Here is a 24886-nt window from a genome sequence, read left to right on the forward strand (position 1 = left end):
GCATGTGTTTGTATTGGGTTTGCATGTGGGGAGGGGGGCTGGAACAAGTTGGCTACTCATAATACATTTGTAAGGTGTAAATTCTGTTTTGGGCCTTGTCCACAATAATATGTTTTAATTTGAAAACTGGTACATTCCATCCAACATTTTATCCACACTGAGACAGTATTTTTGTCCTGTGAAAACTGAGCTTTCTGAAAAAGCTTTCCCAAGTGGATAAATTTGAAAACGCTGTTTTCACGTTGTACTGTGGACAGTGAAAACGGAGGTATTTGAAAACGATGAGGCATGTTTAGCTATTGTGCCCGTTATATGCTATTCACTTTCACACTGTTGTTTTGTTATTTTGTAAACTCTTCATATCGCTAACTCTTAGAATTTACTCTGTTTTGAACTGCGCTTAGACCTTGAGCAGACAAATACCTAGAATGATGCATCTGTTGTGTGCCACTGGCTTCAGTGTCTGTAGCCATGTTTCCATTGCAGATTTGTGCAAAACTTTTGCGATATTTTCTAAATGTTGATTAAAAACTATTGCGAAATTACGGCGTTTCCATTAGCCGATGTTATGCGACTAAAACGTAATTTTTTCTTCTCGCGATAAGTCATTCCAAAAATCATTGCAATGGATGTTGGTAGGTTTAGGTCAACACAGTCTCACCCCCAAACGTCACATACTGACGCGTCTTGACCAAACGGCAATATACGACGAAAAGGGTACCCCTAAAACGTCCGTATGTGACTATTCGGGTTATGGGTAGGTTTAGGTATGCGTTAGGGTACCGCTAAGAGGCGCTGCTGGTGCGCTTATGTCTTCGTCTCATATGGACGTTTTAGGGGTACCCTTTTCGTCGTATATTGCCGTTTGGTCAAGACGCGTCAGTATGTGACGTTTTGGGGTGAGACCGGGCTGTTTAGGTATACACTCTTGAACAAAATCTTAAGACCGGGGGAAACATTGCAAGTATTCGCATTTCGCGCTGGTGGATCATAACCGGGTTGTAAGTACTGCTTCAAAATGCCAAAAGAAGAAACAGGAGCAAGAGACAAAAAATAGAGAGTAGGCAATTTATTGAAAACTGCATTTAAACTCAAACAGGCTGTTCATCAGCTGATCAAAAGTTTAAGACCATAGCTGTAAAAAGGTCAAATCTGCACAAAAATATGGCTTTCATGTCATTGTTCTTCAGGCAGTCCTACTGTCACGATCTCCTGATGGCAAAGGCAAAAAAGCTTTCTCTCTTTGAACGTGGCAGGATTGTTGAGCTGCACAAGCAAGGCCTCTTGCAATGCGCCATCGCTGCTAAGGTTGGACGCAGTAAGACAGTCATTTTACATTTCTTAAAAGATCCTGAGAGTTATGGGACAAAAAAGTCAAGTGGTAGACCCAAAAAAATGTCACCTGCACTGAACCGCAGGATCCGACGGGTTGTCCGTGCAGACACAGGTCGATCCTCGACCCAAAACGTCTTCAAAGGCCACGTCTCCTCTGTCGTAGATTTTTCCCTAAACCTAACTAAGTCCTATCTCATCTGACCTAAGTCTACCGGGGCCGTCTCCAATCGACGATCTCCCTGGGCTGCCTCCAATCGACGATCCCTAACGTCTCCAATCGATGCTTAATAAATACCTGGGCCGTCTCCAATTGACGATCCCCCTGGGCCGTCTCCAATCGAAAATCCCTAACGTCTCCAATCGACGCTTAATATATAGTCTACCTAACTAACTTGCATCCCTAACTAGCTTTCTTCCTGCGCAGGAATAATTGACAAACAGACCTTAGCAAATGTCCTTTAAATGGTTTAATCACGGCCGGAGGATCTCTCGAGCAGTTCTCAGAGAATCTCCCCCAAGAAGAATCAAGGCCGGAGGATCTCTGACAAATTCCATTGAGAATCCCACCAACTAAAAGAATACAACAGTTTATATAGAATAAGGAAGTATGGCAAAAATGTCATGTTGCATTACATTCCACTAACCATAGAAAAAGTAAATTTCTTAAGTTTAATTTTCAACACAGTTTTTTGTGTTTACTTACTTACATTAGTTCCCCACAATTTGATTGCTTTTCATAGACAAACCCTTCTGTTACCAGGTAGAGCAAACTTTGTTTTAATGATTACTTCATTGATAATCACAAGGTTCAAATTTAGTCATCTGTCTAGTTTCAATTCCCAAATCTGTTATTTATAAACTCACACAACCAAAGTAAAAGGGGTATGGCAAAAATACAACATCCAAAAACACAGGACAGAACGTTTTAGTACATTGTGTTTCAAAGTGTTATCATGTTAGGCCTGAAAAGAGAAGTAAGGTTAGATGTTAGAGACATGGTTAGTTTAATATACAGTTTACTATTTTATCTATTAAAAATCCACCACACCTCCCACGCCACAAACTTGCCCGTTTTGAATTTGCAAGGGAGCACCAAACGGACATTGAAAGGTGGAAGAAAGTTTTATTCTCTAACAAGAGAAAATTGAACCTGGACGGTCCTGATGGCTTCCAACGTTACTGGCATGACAAGGAGATCCCCCCACAGTGGAGGAGGCTCCATCATGATCTGGGGTGCTTTTTCCTTCAATGGGAAAATGGAGCTTCAGGTTGTGCAGGGGCGTAAAACGGCGACTGGTTATGTGGATCTGTTGCAGCGGGCATCCCTCTTGACTGAGGGCCCCCGTCTGTGACGGGAGAATAACGTCTTCCAGGAGAATAACGTCACTCTTTTGGACCATCCTGCGTGTTCCCCTGTCACCTGTAATGACTGGGTCTTTCAACAGGACAATGCTGCAATTCACAACGCCCGCCTGACGAAGGACTTCTTCCAGGAGAATAACGTCACTCTTTTGGACCATCCTGCGTGTTCCCCTGATCTAAATCCCATTGAGAACATTTGGGGATGGATGGCAAGGGAAGTTTACAAAAACGGACGTCAGTTCCAGACCGTGGATGCCCTTCATGAAGCCATCTTCACCACATGGAGCAACGTTCCCAGCAGCCTCCAGGAAACAGTCGCATCAAGCATGCCGAAACAAGTGTTTGAAGTGATCAACAAGAACGGTGGGGCTACTCACTACTTAAAATAATGGCCACATACTTATGAGCGGCAGTGAGGGGTTTCTCCTTTCTATCTGCTTCAAGGTCTTGATAAATTATGGCATTTCTTTGTTGTTTAGAATCCAGCATGCCTGTAATACTTTTGTCTTTTATGAGTTTAATGAAGAATTCGGTCTCATCTTCTGTCCAAACATACTGAGCCATCTACCTCCAATCAGGTGACCTGTAAATGTCCAAAAACTGTTTCCATTGCAGTTTTGCAAAATAGAGGTGAGCGGGGCACAACCGAACACGGGGCTAGTTGTCAAATACATGGTTTAAAACTTTCCACACATGCCAGCATGATGAAACGTAGTGTATTTACTAGTTGCCATATCAACACTATATAGAGAATTTTTTTTTAAATCTTTGGAAGATATAACTGAACAATTATTTAACCATAGAAAAAGTACATTTCTTAAGTTTAATTTTCAACACTGTTTTTTGTGTTTATTTAAAATGAGACAAATCTGATATTATTTTAATCTTATATCTGTTATTTAACAGTTGAGATAGTTCTTTAAGGCTGATTTAACCAGCAGAAGACACTGGTCGAGTTTAAATACCAGTTGCACAGATGGGGCATGTTGTAACACTGCTTTACAGTGTACCCCTATTAGAACTATGCTATTCTATACTTTTATTAATTCTATTGAGAAACCATGAGAAAAAGGTGAATAAAGACTGAACTATGCTGTATAGTTGTGTTTTGTGATGTGTTTGTTGGCAAACTCAAATTTATTATTAAAAAAAATGCCATTATTTTATATGAAACATTTTATAATTGTATTTTATTGCCAAAATATTTTAGTTTGTCTTGTTTTTTTTAATTAGATCAGATAACATTTTAAGCTGTCATATGGTCATGTTACAATGTGCCCCACCTATGGGGCATGTTGTCACATATCACTTTCATTCTTTCAGGGTAAATTAAGAAAAAAGTATGCACTGCATTAATGAAACAAAACCACATGATTGTACTAGACATGTGGAAAATAAATAAATAAATACTCTGAACCCCAAGTGAATTTACACAAACCGAGAAAGTCAAACAAAAATGTTAGGTTGTGCCCCTCTCTCCCATATTCCTTTTTCGAATTGCCTGAAAAACCGCATGCGAGTGTGGCAAGATGGTAAGGGCCAAGAGAGAAATAATAGCCAAGATAAGCAGCAAGGAAATTCATATTAATAAAACTCTAATAATATTTTCAACGTAACCAACTACGCCATCTCGGGGCTTTCACCCAAGGATATGTAGCCTAATACTCAGACAAGACAGGTTTGTTCTTCCCAAAGAGGACTGAGACTGTTCTGACAATTAAAAGCAATTTATGATTATATAAAATCTTTCCACATTGAAAAGAACACCACATTAAATACCTTCCAGAAATGTACCTCTAATTACCCACATGTCAATAAAAAGAAGGTATTTTAAATAAAACAAAGAAAATCAAAAAGAAAACAGATAAATGCTGGGGTTAATGAAAGACACTAACAGGAAAAAGACTCCCTGACCCACCTTGTAAGTAATCACTCACTACACAGTACACACACACACACACACACACACACACACACACACACTAGTGTCCCACACTACAAAGGCAATGAAACAAATCCACACTCAAGTGTGTGTTTAACACTACACCCCAAAAGTAAGTGGGCCAAACAGAGAGGGATATCCCAGAGAGAACCCACAGCACTTAAATTACAGGTTCCATAAAAAGAATAATACCAACAAAACAACAAATTTATAAGGGAGACAAAACAGCAATGCATTTATAATGAAGACAAAACAGCAATGCATTTATAATGAAGACAAAACAGCAATGCATTTATAATGAAGACAAAACAGCAGCGTAGTCTGGGTCGTGTCTCCTGCTGCTGATTACAGATGCGCTTACAGGGCTCCGAGCTGGAAGCACGCCGTTATGCACGCCCCCCAACCTACACACACACACACACACACACACACGCACACGTGAGGTTTAAGCACTTTTCAAAGCATAAAAGAATACACCAGATAGAGATCATACTTACTGCGTGAGAACAACGTAGGCCTATAACACGACTGCATGCTGCAACATGCTCTCACTGCACTGTAGCGACTGCAGAACAGGTTAGGTTACACCAACATTACACAAAAAAATAAATCACATGCCACATTAAACTCATCCACATACCTGATAGGACAGATAAGTGACCTACACGACTCCATCAGGAAAAGGAAAAGGAAAAGGCAAAAAAGGGAAAGCAAGGGGGTAACCAAACGGTTAAACACAAGCTCAGCTGTACTTGTGCGTCTTGCTTTTATTATAAGTGAAATCATGATAATGATTAACCAGCCGGTATCTGACGCAGCTGAATCTATGGGGAAAGTATTCCCGTTCTCCACCAGCGGGAGTAATGGAGGGAAATCCCCAATCTGCTACACGAGCGTAACTTTTTGCAATAGGCTATATGGGAGTTTCTGCGAAATTGACGTGTTTCCATTGGGCTTAGGCTATTTTCAATTCGCGCAACGCGGCTTGTGAGAAATGGGTGAAGCGTTTATCGAGAAAGAGAGAAAATTCTAGTAAGATTCCTTGAAATTATTACATGCAACTGAATGACGACTCCAGACGAACTCTAGACGATCCTGAAAAAAGATAATTCTCATAATTCACGATTCAGATATCCCGGGTGTAGCCTATAACTGTTTCACATTAGGCCAACTTCCAATTTTAGCATCTGCCTTCTCCAGAATTTACATCTATTCCAAACACAGCGGAAGTGGCCTAATCTTCAAAACAACACAGCGGAAGTGGCCTAATCTTCAAAACATGTTGATAAAAGTGAATTTACAGTAGCCTAGCCTAATTTAGTTCTTTATTTATTTCTGAGCCATTTCATTTCGTAAGGTAAAAGGGATAAATGCATTTTCCATAATGTATAAATATCTATTCATTCATCCGTCCATCCTGTATAGGCTATCCTCTGACGGGTTGCGCGAGTTTTGGAGTAGCTATGTGAGGCTATGTGTGTGTGTGTGTGTGTGTGTGTGTGTGACCAAATAAATGTATACGTTTATTTATTTTTAGTCAGAGCAATTACAAAACGTGGTTTATTCATTCATAATTTCTTCATGAACAACACGTTGAAGCCTAAATTCACAACATGACTCAACTGAAACCCTTTTAATTTCAGACTTGACTCAGCTCTTTTCCGTCAGTTTTAAAGTCTTTGCCACAAGGGGGCAGTACGTACCGTTACATCTAGTCCTATCAACGAAATCAGTCCTTCTCTGCTTTAATTCAGGACCTGTTATAGAAAGAAAGAAAGAAAGAAAGAAAGAAAGAAAGAAAGAAAGAAAGAAAGAAAGAAAGAAAGAAAGAAAGAAAGAAAGAAAAACCGTCCTTGGACCTCCTTGTTCAGGAGCCAGATTTTGCATAGTAAATTACTCAACTAAAGGTTTTTGGTTGTAAACAAACAAATAAACAAACAAAACTAAATACAACCATTAGTTAACATTGTGTAAATTCTTATTTTATTGTCACAGAAATTTCTTGAAATGTTCTGGTAATGTTAGTTAATGGTTAAAAGACATGTTCTCTTTCTGCTGAGCAGCCTAAGGCAACACAACACTACCAGTTTGACTGACCTCAACAGATTTAGTCCTTTCTGAATAATAAGTAGTCTATAAGCTTGTATTTAAGCTTTTATTTGATTTGTTATAAGATTGTATTTGCTAATGATCTATGCACTAAATAAATAACTCCTTATACACAGACTGTTTTTATTTTGTATCTTATTTTTAGTTGTATAGTTTTATGTTTTCTTCCCCCTGTACTTCATACCTAGATGTTTTTTAATGAAAGTTTTAATAGCATTATTTTGGAACAGAATGGTTTGTCTTTAGTGATTTTAAGCTGCTGCTCTCTATAATTTTCAAAACAATAAAAATAAAGCGTAGTCTGGTCAGAATAGGCTAAAAAGCTTAAAGCTCAGATGACATGGCATTTTGTTTGTGATGTTACATTGACTATATTTGTGACATTCACATAGCTATTCATTAAACATGTTTGGTGTTTGTTGAAGTGCTTAATGGAAAGTAAATGGCTTACAATATAACAGAGGCATGCAGAGGGAGCTACAGCTTTATTTATAATTAATAGTTTAAATAAAAATATTACAAATTGCATATAAATATAATATTGTTTACATAGTTGAGAACAGTAAAAAAAAAACGTAGTCAATTGAAATCACTCTGCGTGAACAATTACCTTGTTAGTACAAACAGAAGTATAAGAGCTTATCTAAAGAAAACAAAACTCAGGAGTACAAAGAAAACCTTAAGACAAAGAATAGCTGGCTTGGGTCATGTGAAGACAAAAAATGTAAGCATCATCATAAACGGTATTTTCCTGACTGAAACAATACTTGGTTTGCTTCACTTGCTGAGAGAAAAAAAAACATTCCACTGTCTCATGAAAACAGCATGTTGTTCAGTTTTAAATGGCTTGCTTGACTGGATTAAAAAAATATCCCCACTACCACCCCTAGCCATCCACCACCCCCATCAGAAAACATTTCCATGACATTCGTGAACAAATAAGTGCTTCTGTTGCTTACAGCTACATCTGGCACAACATCTATCAACATTTTTTGGCTCATTAAATACTAAGAGTTTGTTATTAAAATGAAAATGTGATTGCTTGTCTTAAAAAAAACCAAAGCCCATATTTACAGAATAAAGTGTTGCTTCATAGCCTTAGCTTTTGTATGACACGCTGAGCATTTATATCAAACACATGTTGCTGTTATGAGGTTTTTACATTCAGCTGTCGATGAATTAAATACTACATGATTACATTTATAGACTTTCATTGAAAAATACCCACTTTCTCAGAATTAGCTTACTACTGTTTGGTAAAGCAATGTTTGTTGCAGGCAGCTACGGCATCTTGTATGTAGCCTACGTAATACATGAGAATCTTCAAAGTCAGTGCTCAGCATATCATGCCCTTTTTCATCTTGACTCATAAAAAAACTGAAACACAACAAACTTAATTTGTATATCGGTTGAGAGGAAAATGTGTCATGCTTCTGAGAAGATCATGAGATGTGATCTTCATATTTCGAAAGGAAGAAGAAAAAACACCAAGAAAGTATCATAACCCCCCACGCAATCCTTGTTAATGTCAACGAGCATTTCCTAGTATGACAGCTGGAAAATCTCAGGTGTTCTAGCAGCTGATCTTGAGACTGCGTCATACCGAAATGTCACAATTAAAGTTAACAAGAATATAAGAACAGCTGCCGTTGTAAAAATTGGACATGGTCTGTGGATATAACCAATCATTTATGCAATATTTGCTCCACAGTCTACCAGTCGTCTGCCCATTTTATGATAGTGATAAAGGTGGAGAAGGGTTGCGACTCATAGTTCACCAAATCACTTGGAAATACTCTCACTGATAACTGGCTTGTTGATTGCATGTACATCAGAAGGAAAGTGTTGAGCTTTGCATCTGGAGACGTTTTGACATTCACCACCTGAGTGTCATGTGCAGCTGAAAATAACTCTGGTTTCCCATCATAACTGAGATCCACTAGAAGTTTGAGTTCTACAGTAGAGTCGTTATTCTGTAGAATGAAGTTCACCTGTATGTAGACCAGGTAAACACCTTTCTCTTGTATGACAATCCACGTTTTGTTATGGTCCAGAATGCTCTCACCCCGAATCCTGTGGTCCTCCCACTCATCATCCCAAACCAAACGATTATCAGTGTGATTGTAAGCTTGAAAAAAAAAGGGGGGTGGAGGGGGAGGGTGGGAAACGAAGATAAAGATAAACATGTAGCAAACATTCTCATTATGGAATCAGAAAGGTTTACGTAATGTTAGCTACAGTGTGTAATTTTAATATAGCCTAACTAATGTTTCAACAAGAAATGTGATGTATAGGCCTATGTGAAACATAGGAGGACATGTTTTTACATAAATATTTGTTACAAACAAATGTTACTAATCACCTTTTAGAAGCCATTTTTCTCGCGAGACTTGATGTCTGAACATACTTTCAATTTCGGAGACTGTCAGAAAGAAAAACAAATGAAAGAAAAACATCTGTAAGATTACCACAACTGAACGAATCCTGACTAAAAACAATAAATAATTGTTGCATGAATGACTAAACGTTCAATTGACAGCTGAACATGAAAATGCGCGGAAGCAGACCACAAAATGCATTTCCACCAACACACAGCGAGACAGCTCGGATCCCCACCCAAACAGAATAGTACAACAATCACACACGCGCGAACAAAGAGCACAGCTGTCTGTTACACATTGTACACTCTCATACATCGTTCAACTATAATAAATTGGAATGGAGATTCTTCAAACAGTAAGAGCTTTCCGAACTTTTATGCTATTTAGTTTTCTTTTTTATAATATGCAACAGCTTGAAATTGTTTAGTTTGATTTATTTTATTTTCTATTTTAATTCATTTTACTTTAATTCATTTTATAACTGTATCATTTATCTCTTTTAATTCCTTTTATAACTGTTTTAATTTCCCCTGCTTTTATTTTGTGTCTATTTCTATGCAAAGCTCTATGAATTGCTATAGTGTGATTATTATAATTCCTTTCTATGTAAAGCTTTTGAATAACTGTTTGAATTTTCCTTGCTTTTATTTTGAGATTATTTTTATTCCTCTCAATGTAAAGCACTTTGAATTGCCATAGTGTATGAAATGTGCTATATAAATAAACTTGCCTTGCGTTGCTTTGCCTTGGCAGTTTATGAAACCGGCCCCAGATTTACATATTACACATTATTTCATAAAATCTTAAGTGTTTAGTCTTCATTCCATTTTGCTTTGCTAGTGGTACCAAATGACCATTGGCAATGCCATCCTCAATAGAGGAAGAAAAAACGTTTTTAATAGAAAAGGCTATTAGGATAAACTTACCATTCACGATGCTAATTCTTTGGCATCCAGACACCTGTTGAAGTTACAGTAAGACATGTCACTCACTATGTCATGCATATTTCAAGAGTAGCCTAGATTGCACCGAAGGAGTTATTTACAAACACGCCCTCTGCAAATCGACCCATGAATTATGGTCCACATCAAATTCTGGAGAAAACAGGAAGTGTTTCTCAGCCAACGAGACATTATGTAGCCGAAGTGAACTGAAGATCGGATAACCTTTTTCTCTTTTTTCATAAATACTTATTTTTAAAACATGCTAGCTGGAATGGTAAATTCTGTACAAACATTCGTCGAGTTATTCTTCAAAATGTCCAACAGACGCGTCTTGAACAACGCGTCTATTTATTGGCCAAAAATATGAAATTCTAAGGCAGTAGATCCAGTTATATTTACCTTCGACATGAAGACATAAGCCAAGCACGATGCGATTGAAATGAGGACCAAAGCTATCGATGTCCATATAATATGCGCTCTAGCTGCGCGCGCTGTACCCATGCCTGCTCCTTAAGATGCTGAAATAACTGCAGCTTGCACACTAGAAATGCCTCTTGTAGTCCCGGATGAAGTTGACGACTGTAATGAGATACCAATCTCCCACGCGTTCAACAGAGCGCTATTAACTCCACATCACCTGTGGGTGAGATGAGGGTGGATGTGATCATGGTGACAGTAAACGCGTAGCTTTCACTTTGTACAGAATGTACAAAATTTCTTGTTGTAATCTAGGCCTTTTCTCTTTTTCATTTTATTAGCACTGTTTGTAATTTCATCCATTAATGTAATTGTCTTGCATAAGATTACAAGTCTGGAGGGTCGTCAAAAAACAAAAAACAAAAATAATGCTACGAAAATAAGGAGCGCTGGTTGGTAAAAGGAGGCAGGTAAAACTCCCCGGGGAGAAAGGAAATCACAGGTACAAACCTGTATGGAACTCAAAATGAGACATTTTGAAGAATATCTATTACATTCAATGACAATGAATGGATATTTTGAGTTTAAAAAAAATGCAACAATCACTATAAAATTACATAGCCTATATATATTTGAAGTCCTACGGATAATGTTTTTTGAGGATTGTGTAAGACCTAAAAGTCATTGAAATATTGGTCCTATCTCAGCACATTCAGAGATGCAGCAATGTCTGGTGTGTGAACAAACTCAGTTTAACCTAATTTGTGAAATGTTTCATCCATTAACCAAACTAATCCATTTGAATTCACATTTCTCTAATTCAACTCATTGAATGATCTGGTCACAGCTGGAGGATATTTTCAGTGAATAACAACTTCTGTTTTAACTATTCCCCATCATATGGCTTCAGAGGACCAAAAAAAAAAAAAAAACCACTGACCAGGTCTTCTCCATTTGTATTCTGCAGAATAAAGTGTGACATACAGGTTTGGAATGACATGAAGTTTTGAATTTTTGGGTGAGCTATCCCTTTAAGAGCACATATAGACCACAAGACCACCCATTTGGTATTTTCCCTCAATGTTGACTGGAAGTCATAAGATATATCTGTAATCAATCACGCAAACAAGGTCACCACATGAATATACATGTGCTCCCATTGGGTGTGGGTGTTAGCAGAAGCATCAGCAAAAGTCTTCATGCACTGTGCATGTTTAAGTTTTGCTAGGCGCTTTAGGGACATGCAACCTGTTTGTGAGCATTTCCCTGTTGATTCAGACACAGATTATGTTTTCCGGTGATATATATATATATATATATATATATATATATATTTTATATGACTCATTTTATCGGTTACTCTATTTACAGTACTCACAAGTTAAATTTCCAAAAGAGGACAGTTTCCCAGATGATATCAAAGTTAGTAAAAGAAAATGCCCGCAAACGTCTTCCATTTCGAAGGCCTACATGGCTCTATGCCATGATGACATCAAATTCCACTCGTCACCACTCTTTTGGCTAAGTGCTGTTGATTTCGAGCATCATTTACTCAGATTGATTTAAATGTCTCGGGATTTTTGATGTGAAATAATGATTCACATTTCTGTTTTGTCATTACTGATTATTGACCCTAGAGAAGTAACAGACTTGTTATTTGTTTTTAAAGAACAATCTGAGGACGATGATTTTCTAATTTTTTTTTCTGGGAATGATAAAGCTCAAAAATGGAAAGAAAGAGGATGTGTTGGCTTTGCATTATACATCTGGACCACATTTCTACCAACTGAAGTCAGGTATTCTAAATGTTCTCATAGATAGGGATTGAGGGATGATCTTGACAGGAACCTCAACATATCTCTTTGTGTCATGGCAAATGTATTTCTAGGAAGACAAGAGAGACACAGGAAAGACTCTCACTACAACTGCTAGTTTCCACTTCAAGTGCTCTCCATTAGCTAAATGGAAAAATGCAGTGGTGACTGGGACGGGAGATAAGTGAAAATCAGTCGTGTTTTGAATCAATCTCACAACGAATCTGCTTTGAGTTTACAATATCGCAAATATAATCAACACTATCATCATATTCCTGTATGACACTTCAGTCTCTTTTTTATACAGTGGAGCAGGTGACAAATGTAGGAGTGGAGGAGTGGAGTAATGTGTACATAGCACCCCTTTTTATGGTTTCAAAGGCTATAATTTCTCCATTAAACCTGATTTCTGTGAAAAATGACTAACAATAAATGACGTCTGAGACTAGGAACACGCTAAAAGTTAAGTGTAAAATCGATTTGTAATTCACACCATTACATTGCAATAGTCAAACTAAGACGACATCTCTTTTTGCTCATGTCCTCTCTTAGGTAGATTGCATGTTGCTATCAGCTCTGTTGCACTAAAGTGATTTGCTGAAATCAAAACGCTGACGATGAAAGGTGAGCACTAGCCAACGAGCCGTACTGTTTGCATGTTAGTCTCACCCACTGCCGAGCTCTCAGAGTTTTTTTTAGCTTGGTCTTAAACCAGGTTACAATAATTTCAAATATTTTGGTTCTATTTTTTTTTAATGAATGGCAAAAAAAAAAAAAAAAACTAAAATAAGAGGAAGATGACAAAGATTGAAATCACATTTTCGCTAATTTATCTCCAAGAGGAGGTAAAGAGGATGCTTTTTATTTACTTCTAAAATCTTCTCTGAATCAAAGGAAAAATTAATGAAAGTACTTAGTATGACTTTAAAAAAGTGATTCAGATTCTGTGATATTTGTTAGAATGCATGACCCCTTACGGATACCCAGAAGGTGTAGGCGATTGCAGGAATACTCCCCAAGCTATCTACCCCTGACCTTTGAGAAGTGTGCAAATTAAAGATGAGAACATTTATGTGGGTGGGGGGCTTTTGTAGTTATTCTCCACTGGATTGTTTTCATTTTTAGGATTACATGAAAGCAAATTATTCACCTCAGTTCTTACAATCAACAACAGCCAGAGGAAACATCTCGATATGGAGATTGTCTCGTCCAGTTCTTGTGATCACACATTCACTCTGTAAAGGTAAACTATCAAAGAAGTTTGCAATATCACTCAATGACACCTTGCCACCTTGGGGCAACCGCTACTAGGCTTAGGGCTGCACTATTAATGATAATTTCCATGCAATCGATTATTTTTTATGCGCAGCTTGTCATTGATGTACGGCTCTGTAAACGCTGCTCCATCTGAAAGCACTGTGAGTTTGAGTCACTTGCATTTGAAAAAGCAACACGCGTCAAACATCTCTCCAAACATGAGAAGCATTTATGAACCTTTTGTCCTATAAAAGACAACTTTTAATAACATGCTTTTACTCCAAACTCACTTCATAACGACAGTTGAGCATCATTCTGTGAGATGGTGACTTCTTACACAGAATAAGGCAGTTGTGTGTTTATTAGTCATGTTTAATCAATCAAAGCGTTTTAATCTTTTGTTTATTCAGCTACAGCGATAGGGATTTCCTGGTCTGACGTGTGTTATTGTACTTCTGTGGCGGGGCATATTTGGCATGTCTGCGTGAGACGCCCTCTGGCGTTCAGATGAAGCAGCATTTACTACCGATCAGCTGCACTGACAAGATGCCCATAAAATAATTGCAGCCTTTGCCAAATCGGGTGTGGTTTCATTGCGATTAATTGTGCAGCCCTAGATTAGATCATATAGAAAAAACATAAATTACATTTTTGTAATGTTAGGAAATCTAGGAGTTATCTGTGAGCTTTGAAGCGAGTGGATTCTGGAATCCTCTGCTGCTTCAATAAAGTATTAATCAATATTTTTCCTTCTAAATATCAAATGAGTTGAACGACTTCTCTAAGCTTATGAGATTTTACTTAGTTATAGACTAATTTAGCCCGACTTCCAGAAATGAAATATGGACTCGTTTTGTGTTTGAGAAAGGTCTTCAACATGTGTTAAAACTTATATCTGTTCTTCTAGCTCACCATGAAGACTATAGGTCACAAGGGCCATTGGAACCAATAGTTTAAGTGACTATTTCCTAATTAAAGTCTTTACTTCACTGTTAGATTAAAGTGTCATCTCATTGAGAGAAAGAACATGTTATCTGGACGTTTTGGGAAGAGTTTCCTGTTTATCGTTAGAGCCCGACCAAATCCAACCTAGAAGAAGCTGTGTCTGTGTGTGTGTTAGTATTCTTTGTTAGCATGTTCTTTCTCTCAATGAGATGACGCTTTAATCTAACAGTGAAGTAAAGACTTTAACTAGGAAATAGTCACTTAAACTATTGGTTCCAATAGCCCTTGTGACCTATAGACTTCATGGTGAGCTAGAAGAACAGATATATGTTTTAACACATGTTGAAGACCTTTCTCAAACACAAAACGAGTCCATATTTCATTTCCGGAAGTCGGGCTAAATGAGCAAGCACTGTTACTGCATTCCTGGCATGGGCCAGACCCTTCAGTCACCTCTCAGATATTTAATACAGACATTAAAGAATACATGAAAAGAACATTTCAGCAATCACACTGGTAACTTCTATAACTAAGTAAAATCTCATAAGCTTAGAGAAGTCATTCAACTCATTTGATATTTAGAAGGAAAAATATTGATTAATACCTTGATTATAATCACTCAATAGATATACATTGAAGCAGTAGATGATTCCAGAATCCACCCCCTTCAGCTTCTAAAGACAAAATTTCTTTTGTGAGATTGATCACCAACCATTTTGCTCAAAAGAAATGGACAAGATCATACAAGAACATAAGAGATAATCTTGGCATGGAAAATGTAACACATCAGCATATTGCTCAATAAAACGCAAAATAGTTGCCTCATGCAGCTTCATGTGCCATGTAACTGAGGAGGTCTGTAAATATTTGAAATACGTAATAAAAAAACGTCTCTGAGCAATATGGTTTACTGTACATGTAAAAAAGTTTTAACCTTTGATATTTGTGGTCTCACTAAAAGAACATGGCAAACTAAGGTAAACATAAATATACAGTACGTACTTAAGTATGCACTTGCTGCTAAATTGTAACATATTTAGAGATGACTTTGGCATGTACACTACATAATAATGATGTAATATCAGATTAAAGTTATATCAGGTTAAAACTATATCAGATTGATGTCATTAACATTAAATACATATGCTCATGCATTTTGATAAATGTATGGCATTTAGTTTGGTTTGAAAATCTGATTAATGATATAAATAAACAATGAATAACTATGAATATTAAACAGAATTCTAGTCAAAGAAATACATTTCAATTACACAATATAATTATACAAATTGTATACAGGCCTGTATTTTTAGTTGAAGGAATGTCATTATAGCAACAGATTATAAATTCAGATTAAATGAGTTTGGACAACTGGACTTTAGGTTATGAATAATGTTTGAAATGTACACTTAATTCATGGAATTATTAAACAACTCAATGAGTTACAATGACAATTAACAACAACAACAACAACAACAACAACAACAACAACATTCCTTTTGCCCAAATCTGTGGAGTGTTTAACCTTAAAGTCAACTTTAACTGTGTCAAATTCCCATATTAACAAATAAACATAAAAAATGTTAAGCATCCAACATAAAATAGGTTTACAGTGCCTCAAAAACAACTGATTATCTTTAAAAGATCTGATGACACTGCCCTGACAAAATTTACTGAATCCAGGGATTCATTTATCCACAAAAATCCAGTAAATCCAGTCAATTGAATTTAAATGTAATTAAGTTGAAGCGTGTGAATTTCACAAGTGCTTTTTGTGCTCAGGACGAATCAGATGGTCGGGAAACAGACTGGTGCGGTTCAGGGGCTGGAACTAGTGCATGACATACAACAATATAATAATAATAATAATAAATTAATAATAATAATAATAATGATGATGATATCACAAATTATAGTAAAACATACTTTTATTGAAATCTTTCACAGAGCTAGTTGTGAATGTGGTGCACCATGCATACTGCACAATGCATACAATGTAAGATTAAGACACCATTACGACGTTAGTCTCTATGTGCGCACACAAGTATGCTAGACACAGAAACAAAAGTCGTTGCCACAGTACCAATACGATAGCAGCCTCCTCAAGACAACCATTCTGTACATCTAATATTTACATAGTTTTGAACCAACGCATCTTGGGAAAAGACAGCTTCAGGACTGTGGAAGTGGGGGCTAAAAGACGATATCCCAAGAGTCATTTGAGATGCAGACAGATGAACTATTGCTCCTTTCTTCAAGTTCGGGACATCCCCTACAGAGAATGTCCTTGTGCATACACACCCTTTCATATGTCTTTTGCTGACTTTACACTAACCTAACACTCAGCCCCCACACATACACGTGCACTTATTCATTCACTGAACCATTGGATCAACTTGTTTTAGCCTGTGCTACTAAAATGGCAGTGATTGAATACTGTCCAGAAAGGCTGTTAGACACAACAGCCATTATTGCTCATCTGATCATATTTGTTCCCATCCTCTGTGACACACAAACTGACCCAAAGCCATCAATCTGAGAGAGAGGTTCGTCCAAATAAATTAAACAAAACTGTTAAACTCTCCCAACCAGACATATCGATGTGTCAAGTGCACACAACAAGGCATGGCACCTTTCAACAGGTGGCTGGTGATAAGTCACAAGGGAAAAGCAGATTGCAGAGAAATTGCTGAAAATAAATAAAACAAGTAAAATTCCATACATTGTGAAACAGTCCTTTAAATCCTCTTTGTCGTTGTAAAACTGTGACAAGAATTAGCCAGACTCTCTCCGCCTGAGACTGACACACACAGATCCTCTTTGGCCTGATAAAAAAACGAATAATCCTTTCTCGTATTTCGCTTCGGCAAGAAAGCATCTGCATAATTGCAAATGAATGCAAAAGTCATTCAGCATCTGCCATTCAGTATTATGTATTTCCATTGGATAATACACAAGCCTGGTCTGCATGTCAGGTCCAATGTAATGGCGCCCCCTAAAGTCATGCACATGTAATAGCATGTATGGTATCCTTGTACTGAAGCAACACTTAAATAGTGTGGTTTACACACAACACAAATGATATCCATCCTGAGTTTGTTGAAAACGAATGTCTTCTCTGTGTATTTAAAACATCCACAGCATTTACAAAGGGAACGGGGGAATGGACGTATGCAAATGTGCATTTGATTGATCTAACCAGACATGCTTCAGTGTCTAATATTCTGTTAGCTAATTAGTCTCTGCATCTCTCCTCTTTCTTCAAAGCAAGACAACATATTTCACCTCTGAGTTGGGCCAAGGTCCTCAACAAGGCAGGATGTTTAACTTGGCTTTTCAGTCAGATGTACTGCTCATGTTCTTCACTCACTAATCGCTCTTCTTGTTTTGGAGTGCTTGTGAGAGTGTTTGCATTATGTCAGATGAGAAAAACACATATCCATAGGTCCACAAACTGGTCAGTGTCGATCCAGCGCTTGTGTAGCAGCACAGTTTCTGCATAAAAACAGTAAGATCTGTTACACCTTATACAAACTACCAGGACCGGTTAAAGCAAGCTGTCCATTGCCCACGTCACTAACTTCATCCTCTAAAAGCCCTGATACATCTGCATTCGGAATGCTGTCGTGATAGCTGCTGAAGCTAATGTTGTCCTCCTTCAGCTCGATGGTCCAGAACGGGGCGTTCAGCTTGCGGTTCTGGTATTCCCGGTAAGTGTACACGCCACCCACCACAGCCAAGAGAGCTAGCACAACTATGATGATGACGGCCAGGATGATGATGTTGAACTGGTTCCATGGGAGTGGAGTCACTGTGGTGGTGGTGGTGTTGGGAGTGGAGCTGCCCAGGCTGCTCAGCAGGCTGCTGGAGGAGGTGGTGAATTGTGCTGTAGCATTGGGGCTGGAGGTCATGGTGGTGTAGTGAAACCAGTGGGTAGTGGTTGAAGGAGTAGTGTGGATGACTATGGACAAGGCAAGAGAAAGAGAAGGAAAGTTTGAGAAAATATGCATCTAATGTAATACCACCTATTCAAAAAACAAAAGTTCATTATTTATACTCCAGTGACTTTCTGGTGGTGTGGCAGAGAGAGCAGTGTTTCCTGCACCACTGAATATAAGTTGTATATGTGAGTTTACAGTCTTGTACTGAATGTAATGAGATAAAAAGGTGGTGTACTGTAAAATAAAGGCAAGAAAACACATCTTTATAAAACACGTCTTAGTGGGCTGCATAAAAAAAAGAAAGAACGTACGTTTATAGTCTAGTCTAGCCAGTATAGTCTTATTCACACATAAATGTCTCTCACAGTTCTTTTAATGAATCATTCAAAAAGTCTTGCGTCTGGAAATTCTTTACTGAACTTCTGACTCACTCACCGAACTGCAAGTTATCATAACTTTCATCTCGAAATGAAGCAAATTTCACGTACTTACAGATATCACCCAAAAATTTAAATTCTGTCATTGTAAAAAAAGACTTTTAAAAATTAAAGGATACAAAAAGGTCATAAAGTTGTCGTAAAACAAATCCATATGAATTGAGCGGTTTAATCCAAATCTTGTGAAGAGATATGATTGCTTTATATGACCAAACACATACATAAGGCACATCACATTTGGTAAACATGGAATTTCATGCACATTTGAACTTCCACTAATAACTAATAATTATATTATAATAATTTTATTATAATTAAAATTAATAATTAAAATTTCCCCCCCAAAAAAATCTTACCCAGTTTTTAAACGGTAAAGTCATTACATAAAAAAGCTTTTTTTATTAAATCTTTCACTTGTGCATTTTTTAAACATGCAACCAAAAACAGTATTTTCAGATTTGTAACATTCCACACTAAAAGTTAACATCACTGCCAGTGAACACTAAAAAAATTGCAATATATGTTTAAATGAAAGATCGAGAGAACAAAAAAAGAGAATAAAGAAGGGTGAGAGCAGCAAGACAGTCCAGTCCCATGTGGAGTCCTGATCTAGTGTAATGTAGAGAACAGATGCTGCACACTGGAAGAAGACTTACAGGCAAGAGCGATTCCATCTGTTCAGTAGAACCGACAATGTCAGACTGTATGCCATGTACATGAAGACTGAAAACACACTTCAGCCATTCATCTGAGAAAACATGTTAGTTTTATTATTTATGTACTATTATAGTATTAATTAATATTTAGAATTTGCTTTTATTTGTACATTTTTATTTTTCATTTTAATTTTTAGTTTTGTGTTTTTGTTATTAGTTTTATATATATATATATATATAGCTTTCATTTATTTTTAAGTTTTAGTCATTTTAGTACTTCAACTACCGCTACTACTATACTTATTTCAGTTAGTTACCAAAGTAAGATTTATTTTAAATTAGTTTTTCATATAATATTTATAATATTAATCACCAAAACACTTTTCATTTCGTTAACAATAACAACACTGCCATTATGGGAGATGCTATTTCAAAGATTTTTCAACCATTGTTGGAAAGTCAACATTTCCACATGGAGTTCCATTACAGTACCGTTATCAGCAGTGAATGGCAACATGATTGTTCTGTATCAGCAGAACATCTGGATAAGGAGCTCAGACAGGCCAAAAAAGGAGGATTTATTATTGTTGGCTGAGTGGAAAGATTGATGAAAAGAGAGTGTGGATTTGGCTGACTTACTGAAGTGATAAATCACTCTTTTCTTCATCCTCTCTCTTTCATATATCCACCCTGCGGTCCTTGTTTACTGTTTGGCAACCCGAGTCAGCCTGCCTATGGGAATGTATGATCTGTCCTCTTTACAGTACACCACTGATAGTATCAGGCATGAACAGACGGATGTTGTGAGTCAGAACGCTGATCTGGGATTAGTCATTCTATAACACATCTTTTCCCACACTTAACATGCAAGCTCTTTTCAATCACCCCTTGAAATAGGTGATTAAAAATATTAATATCTCAAGTTCAGTTCCTTCCTGTTCACACAATATATACTGTAAGGCTGGGTAACATCAAGGCCTTCATGATGCATGATATATTCAATACACTGCAATTCGGTTCACAACTGAAACTGCACCAAACGCATGAAAAAGTGTGTCCAAGAGAGAGAGAGAGAGAGAGAGAGAGAGAGAGAGAGAGAGAGAGAGAGAGAGAGAGAGAGAGAGAGAGAGAGAGAGAGAGATTCAAACTCTCACCTGGTGTTCACTTCACTTTTCTTCATTACAGTCATGTAGAAGTGACTCTAACTACTGCACTGACAAATGATAGTTTTACAGTTACAGCTTCATCTTTAATTGAATTGTTAAAAATAATATAAATGAACACACACAAAAGAATTTTAAGCACAGCGGCAATTTTGCCAACAAAAAAAGAAGAGAAACCTGCGATATTAATCAATGACTGATTCGGAACAGCCCTAATATCCCTTCCTGTAGAAAAAATCAATCCATTATTATCACTAGAGTTTTTACGCATATTAGCCCAAATGTATAGTCTTTGGCTCTCACCTGTACGAGTGCAGTTCCTGGTGAGCGCGTCCCCCGTGAAGCCCTCTGCGCAGCGCTCGCAGTGCGGGCCCGTGGTGTTGTTGATGCAGCTCAGGCAGTGGCCCGTGTCCGGGTGACAGATCCGAGGGGACAAGCGGGGGTCTCCGTTCCCGCTGCAGTTACAGGGAAGGCAGATGCTGTCGGCGTTGTAGAAGCCATCACTACACTGCTCACAGTTGGGACCCTGGTACTCCGGCTTGCACTGGGTACAGAATGGCTGGCCGTTTGAGTCTAAACACATGTGTACACAAAGAAAGGTTAGGGTGAATTAGAGGAACCAGGAGGAACACACCTGCTGGTAAAAAAAAAAAAGAGTCAAGTATACAAGACATTTTTACTGAAATTGCCAAAGGACTTCTGCTATAAAAAAAGGACATTTAGAGACACAGAAAGTTCATTTGACCACCAGATGGCAGAATCTTATAAGTATGCAGAAGGCAGTATAAAGGGAAACTGAGGTCTTTCTTTATATTAGCCTATATTAAGTTATCAGATGAACCTATTAACCTCCAATCATTCTGTAAATGTGTTATCTCCTTTGCATTTGACTGCAAACCAAGTTATCATCCAACTTGCAAAATCCGGGCTTTGAAAAGGTCCGATGACTTAAGCTTAAGTGAAATGATGTGAAGACACCCTTCCCCATGCAAAAGTACTGCCTAAAGCAGGGTTCACCAATCTCGGTCCTGGAGGGCCGCTGTCCTGCAGAGTTTAGCTCCAACCAGCTCCAACACACCTGTTTGAAAGTTTCTAGTATGCCTAGTGAGACCTTGATTAGCTGGTTCAGGTGTGTTTAATTGGGGTTGGAGCTAAACTCTGCAGGACAGCGGCCCTCCAGGACCGAGATTGGTGAACCCTGGCCTAAAGTCTTCAATAGCACATCTGCAACTAAAAGAAAGTAGTACACATACAAACTGTACAGTAAATAAAAACATCCACTTTGAAACCTGCTTTTACAGGACGGCACGTACTGTAGATAAACATCTTTCTTTTTGTCTGATCACACAACTATGATGAAAATATATATAAATGTTTTAGAAATTTTACATTTGTCAGTTGTCCACTAGGATTAGTGCTAAAACAAAAGATAATATGATTAATGCATAAATGTTGTTTTTCCATTTCTAACAAATCTAACAAAAACGATCATGAACTTTCAGCTGTTCTGTATTCATAGGACAGAAATGTCACATGAAGGGTGAAAACTGAAAGTAGATATAGTGTGTTCAGTGTGACCTGCCACTGCAATTAAACTGCTTGTAACCAAAAGAGACATCATAAAATCAGCACGATGATTATATGACTTCTGGGAAAGTACTGAGGAACTACTGATAAATTTATAGTGTACTATACAGTATGTATATTCTAAAGTACTTGAATGCCAATGGTGAGACAGATTATTCTCAAGAGCAATATCACATCGTGAGACACTTCAGTGTCTGACACTAAGGAAATTAGTTGTCATCTAGTGCTCATTTGAAGTGATTACTTTCTGTGAAGAAATAAATAGGAGAGATGAACCAGAAGAGGTGATTTAATGAGAACAGGATCAACCAAACATGTTTTTCTCTCTCTTTATTTTGGCAAAATTAATTGGCGGGCCCAGACAGAATCTGTAAACTTTTTTGCATTTTCTGCACTGATCTGGGGAGCACTTAGATACATTTTTAAAATAATAAAGTAACTAAATAAAGTAATAGGGTATACATTACCATTCAAAAGTTTGGGGTCAATTATATATATTTTTTGTGTGTTTTTGAAATAAGTCTCTTGCGCTCAACAAGGCTGTATTTATTCGATCAAAAATACAGAAAAACAGTAATATTGTGAAATATGATTACAATTTAAAAGAATTGTTTTCTTTTTTAATTAATATGTTATAAAATGTAATTTATTCCTGTGATGGGAAAGTGCTGAGCTTTCAGCAGCTATTACTCTTGTCTTCAGAGTCACATGATCCTTCAGAAATCATTCTAATATTACGATGTGATTTAGTGCTCAAGAAACATTATTATTATTATTATTATCAATGTTGAAAACAGTATATATAATATATATTAGCCTGGCAAGCCAGACCTACATCAAGATGTTAGGTCTGGCAACTCTCCATAGACACGGCTCAATCAGAGGGGCGGGATAAACGGCTGTCTTTCAAATTCCCTCTGCACGCAATAGGACAGCGCTTCAACCAACCAGAGCGTTTTCCCAACAGCGGCGCTAACGTTAGTTGATAGATTCAACTTTTGAATCTGGCCGGCAAAACTACGAACACATCTTCATTTTTTAAGAATGACTTAAGTGCCGTTCTTTGCTCTTTTCTCAAAGAAAAACTTAACTCCAAGTCCTCCAGAGTCGCGGCCAAAGCCGATTCGAAAGACTGTTCGCCAGCAGCAGCCGTCATTCTTTGTTTTCAAGTAGCAGGGAACCATCGCAATGCTGTCGTTATTATGTTAAGCCCGCCCCGCCTACTCTATACACGATGTGATTGGCCTGACCCAATTTAGGTTTTTACAGCTCCGAAAGTCAACGGAGAGTTGTTAGACTACCCTGGCTGCAAAATAAATTTTGCTGCCGCTAGGGTGCGTCTAGATTTCTAGGCTATATATTTTATATTTTATTTTATTTTATATATAATATATATATACTAGTGGTGGGCCGTTATCGGCGTTAACGCGCTGCGTTAACGCGAGACTCTTATCGCGCGATAAAAAAAATATCGCCGTTAATCTATTCTCCAAGTTGGGTTGGGAGCGTTGGGAGCTGGCTCAAGCTACACAAGCTATGATGACGCAATCTACCCGCGGCCGCGAGGAACACCCGGCTGCAACGCATCATATTCGTCGTCATCTTAAGTAAACACGGCTGAAAGTGAAAGCTGGTGAAAAAGATCGGTGCAACCCTTATTTGGACTTGGTTCGGATTTAAGCCGTCCGACGTAGACTGTGTGGGGTAACAGTTCGGTAAGTTAACACACGACTAATCCGTTCTACCACCTCAAATTCAAAACGAAACATATCACTGAATACCAGCGCGCGCGTATTATTCCCAATATATCTTAGTGAGTGGTGTAGCACATAATCTCTTTTTATTAAAAGCGCCCGATTTTAAGAATCGTTGTTGTGTTTCTTTTTAACTGAAAAGACATCAGTTAGACAATATTCTAATTTTAAATTTGGGGTTTCATAAGCTCCAAGCCATAATAAACATTAGACCTAGGCCTACTTAAGTCTCTGCAGCTAGTGTACTTAAATTTTATTTATCTGCAAAATTATGTTGTATACTTACAGTTTTGCACAATATATGTTCTCAAAACTACATACACCCTTTCAAAAAAAACAAAAAAAAAAAAACAAACACATTTAGCAGTTGTTTAGCAGGGTCTGTGTAACCTGTTCTGAAATGGTTTTATTTTAATATCGTTATCGCAAGAGGCTGCAATGTATATCACAATATGGATTTTAGGCCATATCGCCCATCCCTAATTGATTGCCTATAGTAGTTGATAATAACATAGGCCTACCTAATGTTGCCTACGTACGGTAACAGTACAGTAGTAACCTTTTACAGTCTATGAGTAGAACAGCTTTCTCAAGCAGTTTGTGATGCATTTTGGAAACAGGAGATGAGCCCCTGGTCTAATGCGCCACCTGGCTTGAGAAACCCGTTCTCAAAGACTTACTTTTATAGTCATTATTTTGGTAGCACACATATTCTGAATGCCTTCGGCAGAATTCAAATGAGCCATTTTAATCTAGATTAATCTAGATTAATTTCAAAATTAATCTAGATTAATCTAGATTAAAAAAATTAATCTATGCCCACCTCTAATATATACTTATAA

The 24886-nt window shown here is 37.6% G+C and overlaps 2 protein-coding genes across 2 annotated transcripts in view; both read right to left on the minus strand.

Moving 5' to 3' along the window:
* Positions 1 to 7215: 7215 nt before the first annotated feature.
* On the minus strand, positions 7216 to 10633 carry LOC307159331 (tumor necrosis factor ligand superfamily member 8). The gene is made up of 4 exons (XM_079872635.1): positions 10473 to 10633; positions 10056 to 10089; positions 9111 to 9170; positions 7216 to 8876 (listed from the first exon to the last, which is right to left on the minus strand). The coding sequence occupies exons 1-4, from the start codon at positions 10572 to 10574 to the stop codon at positions 8461 to 8463; spliced, it is 612 nt and encodes a 203-aa protein (XP_079728761.1). The 5' UTR covers positions 10575 to 10633; the 3' UTR covers positions 7216 to 8460.
* Positions 10634 to 17782: 7149 nt separating this feature from the next.
* The window catches only part of LOC307158928 (multiple epidermal growth factor-like domains protein 9), a 98337-nt gene continuing 91233 nt past the window's right edge, over positions 17783 to 24886 (minus strand). Inside the window, exons 5-6 of the mRNA XM_079871940.1 lie at positions 21007 to 21276; positions 17783 to 18467 (exon numbers count right to left, since the gene is read on the minus strand). Coding sequence (XP_079728066.1) covers positions 18025 to 18467; positions 21007 to 21276 — 713 coding nt within the window. The 3' untranslated portion in view covers positions 17783 to 18024. The remainder of the gene's footprint in view (positions 18468 to 21006; positions 21277 to 24886) is intronic.

This window comes from Squalius cephalus (genome assembly GCF_949319135.1).
Source record: "Squalius cephalus genome assembly, chromosome: 5".
Taxonomy (NCBI): Eukaryota; Metazoa; Chordata; class Actinopteri; order Cypriniformes; family Leuciscidae; genus Squalius; species Squalius cephalus.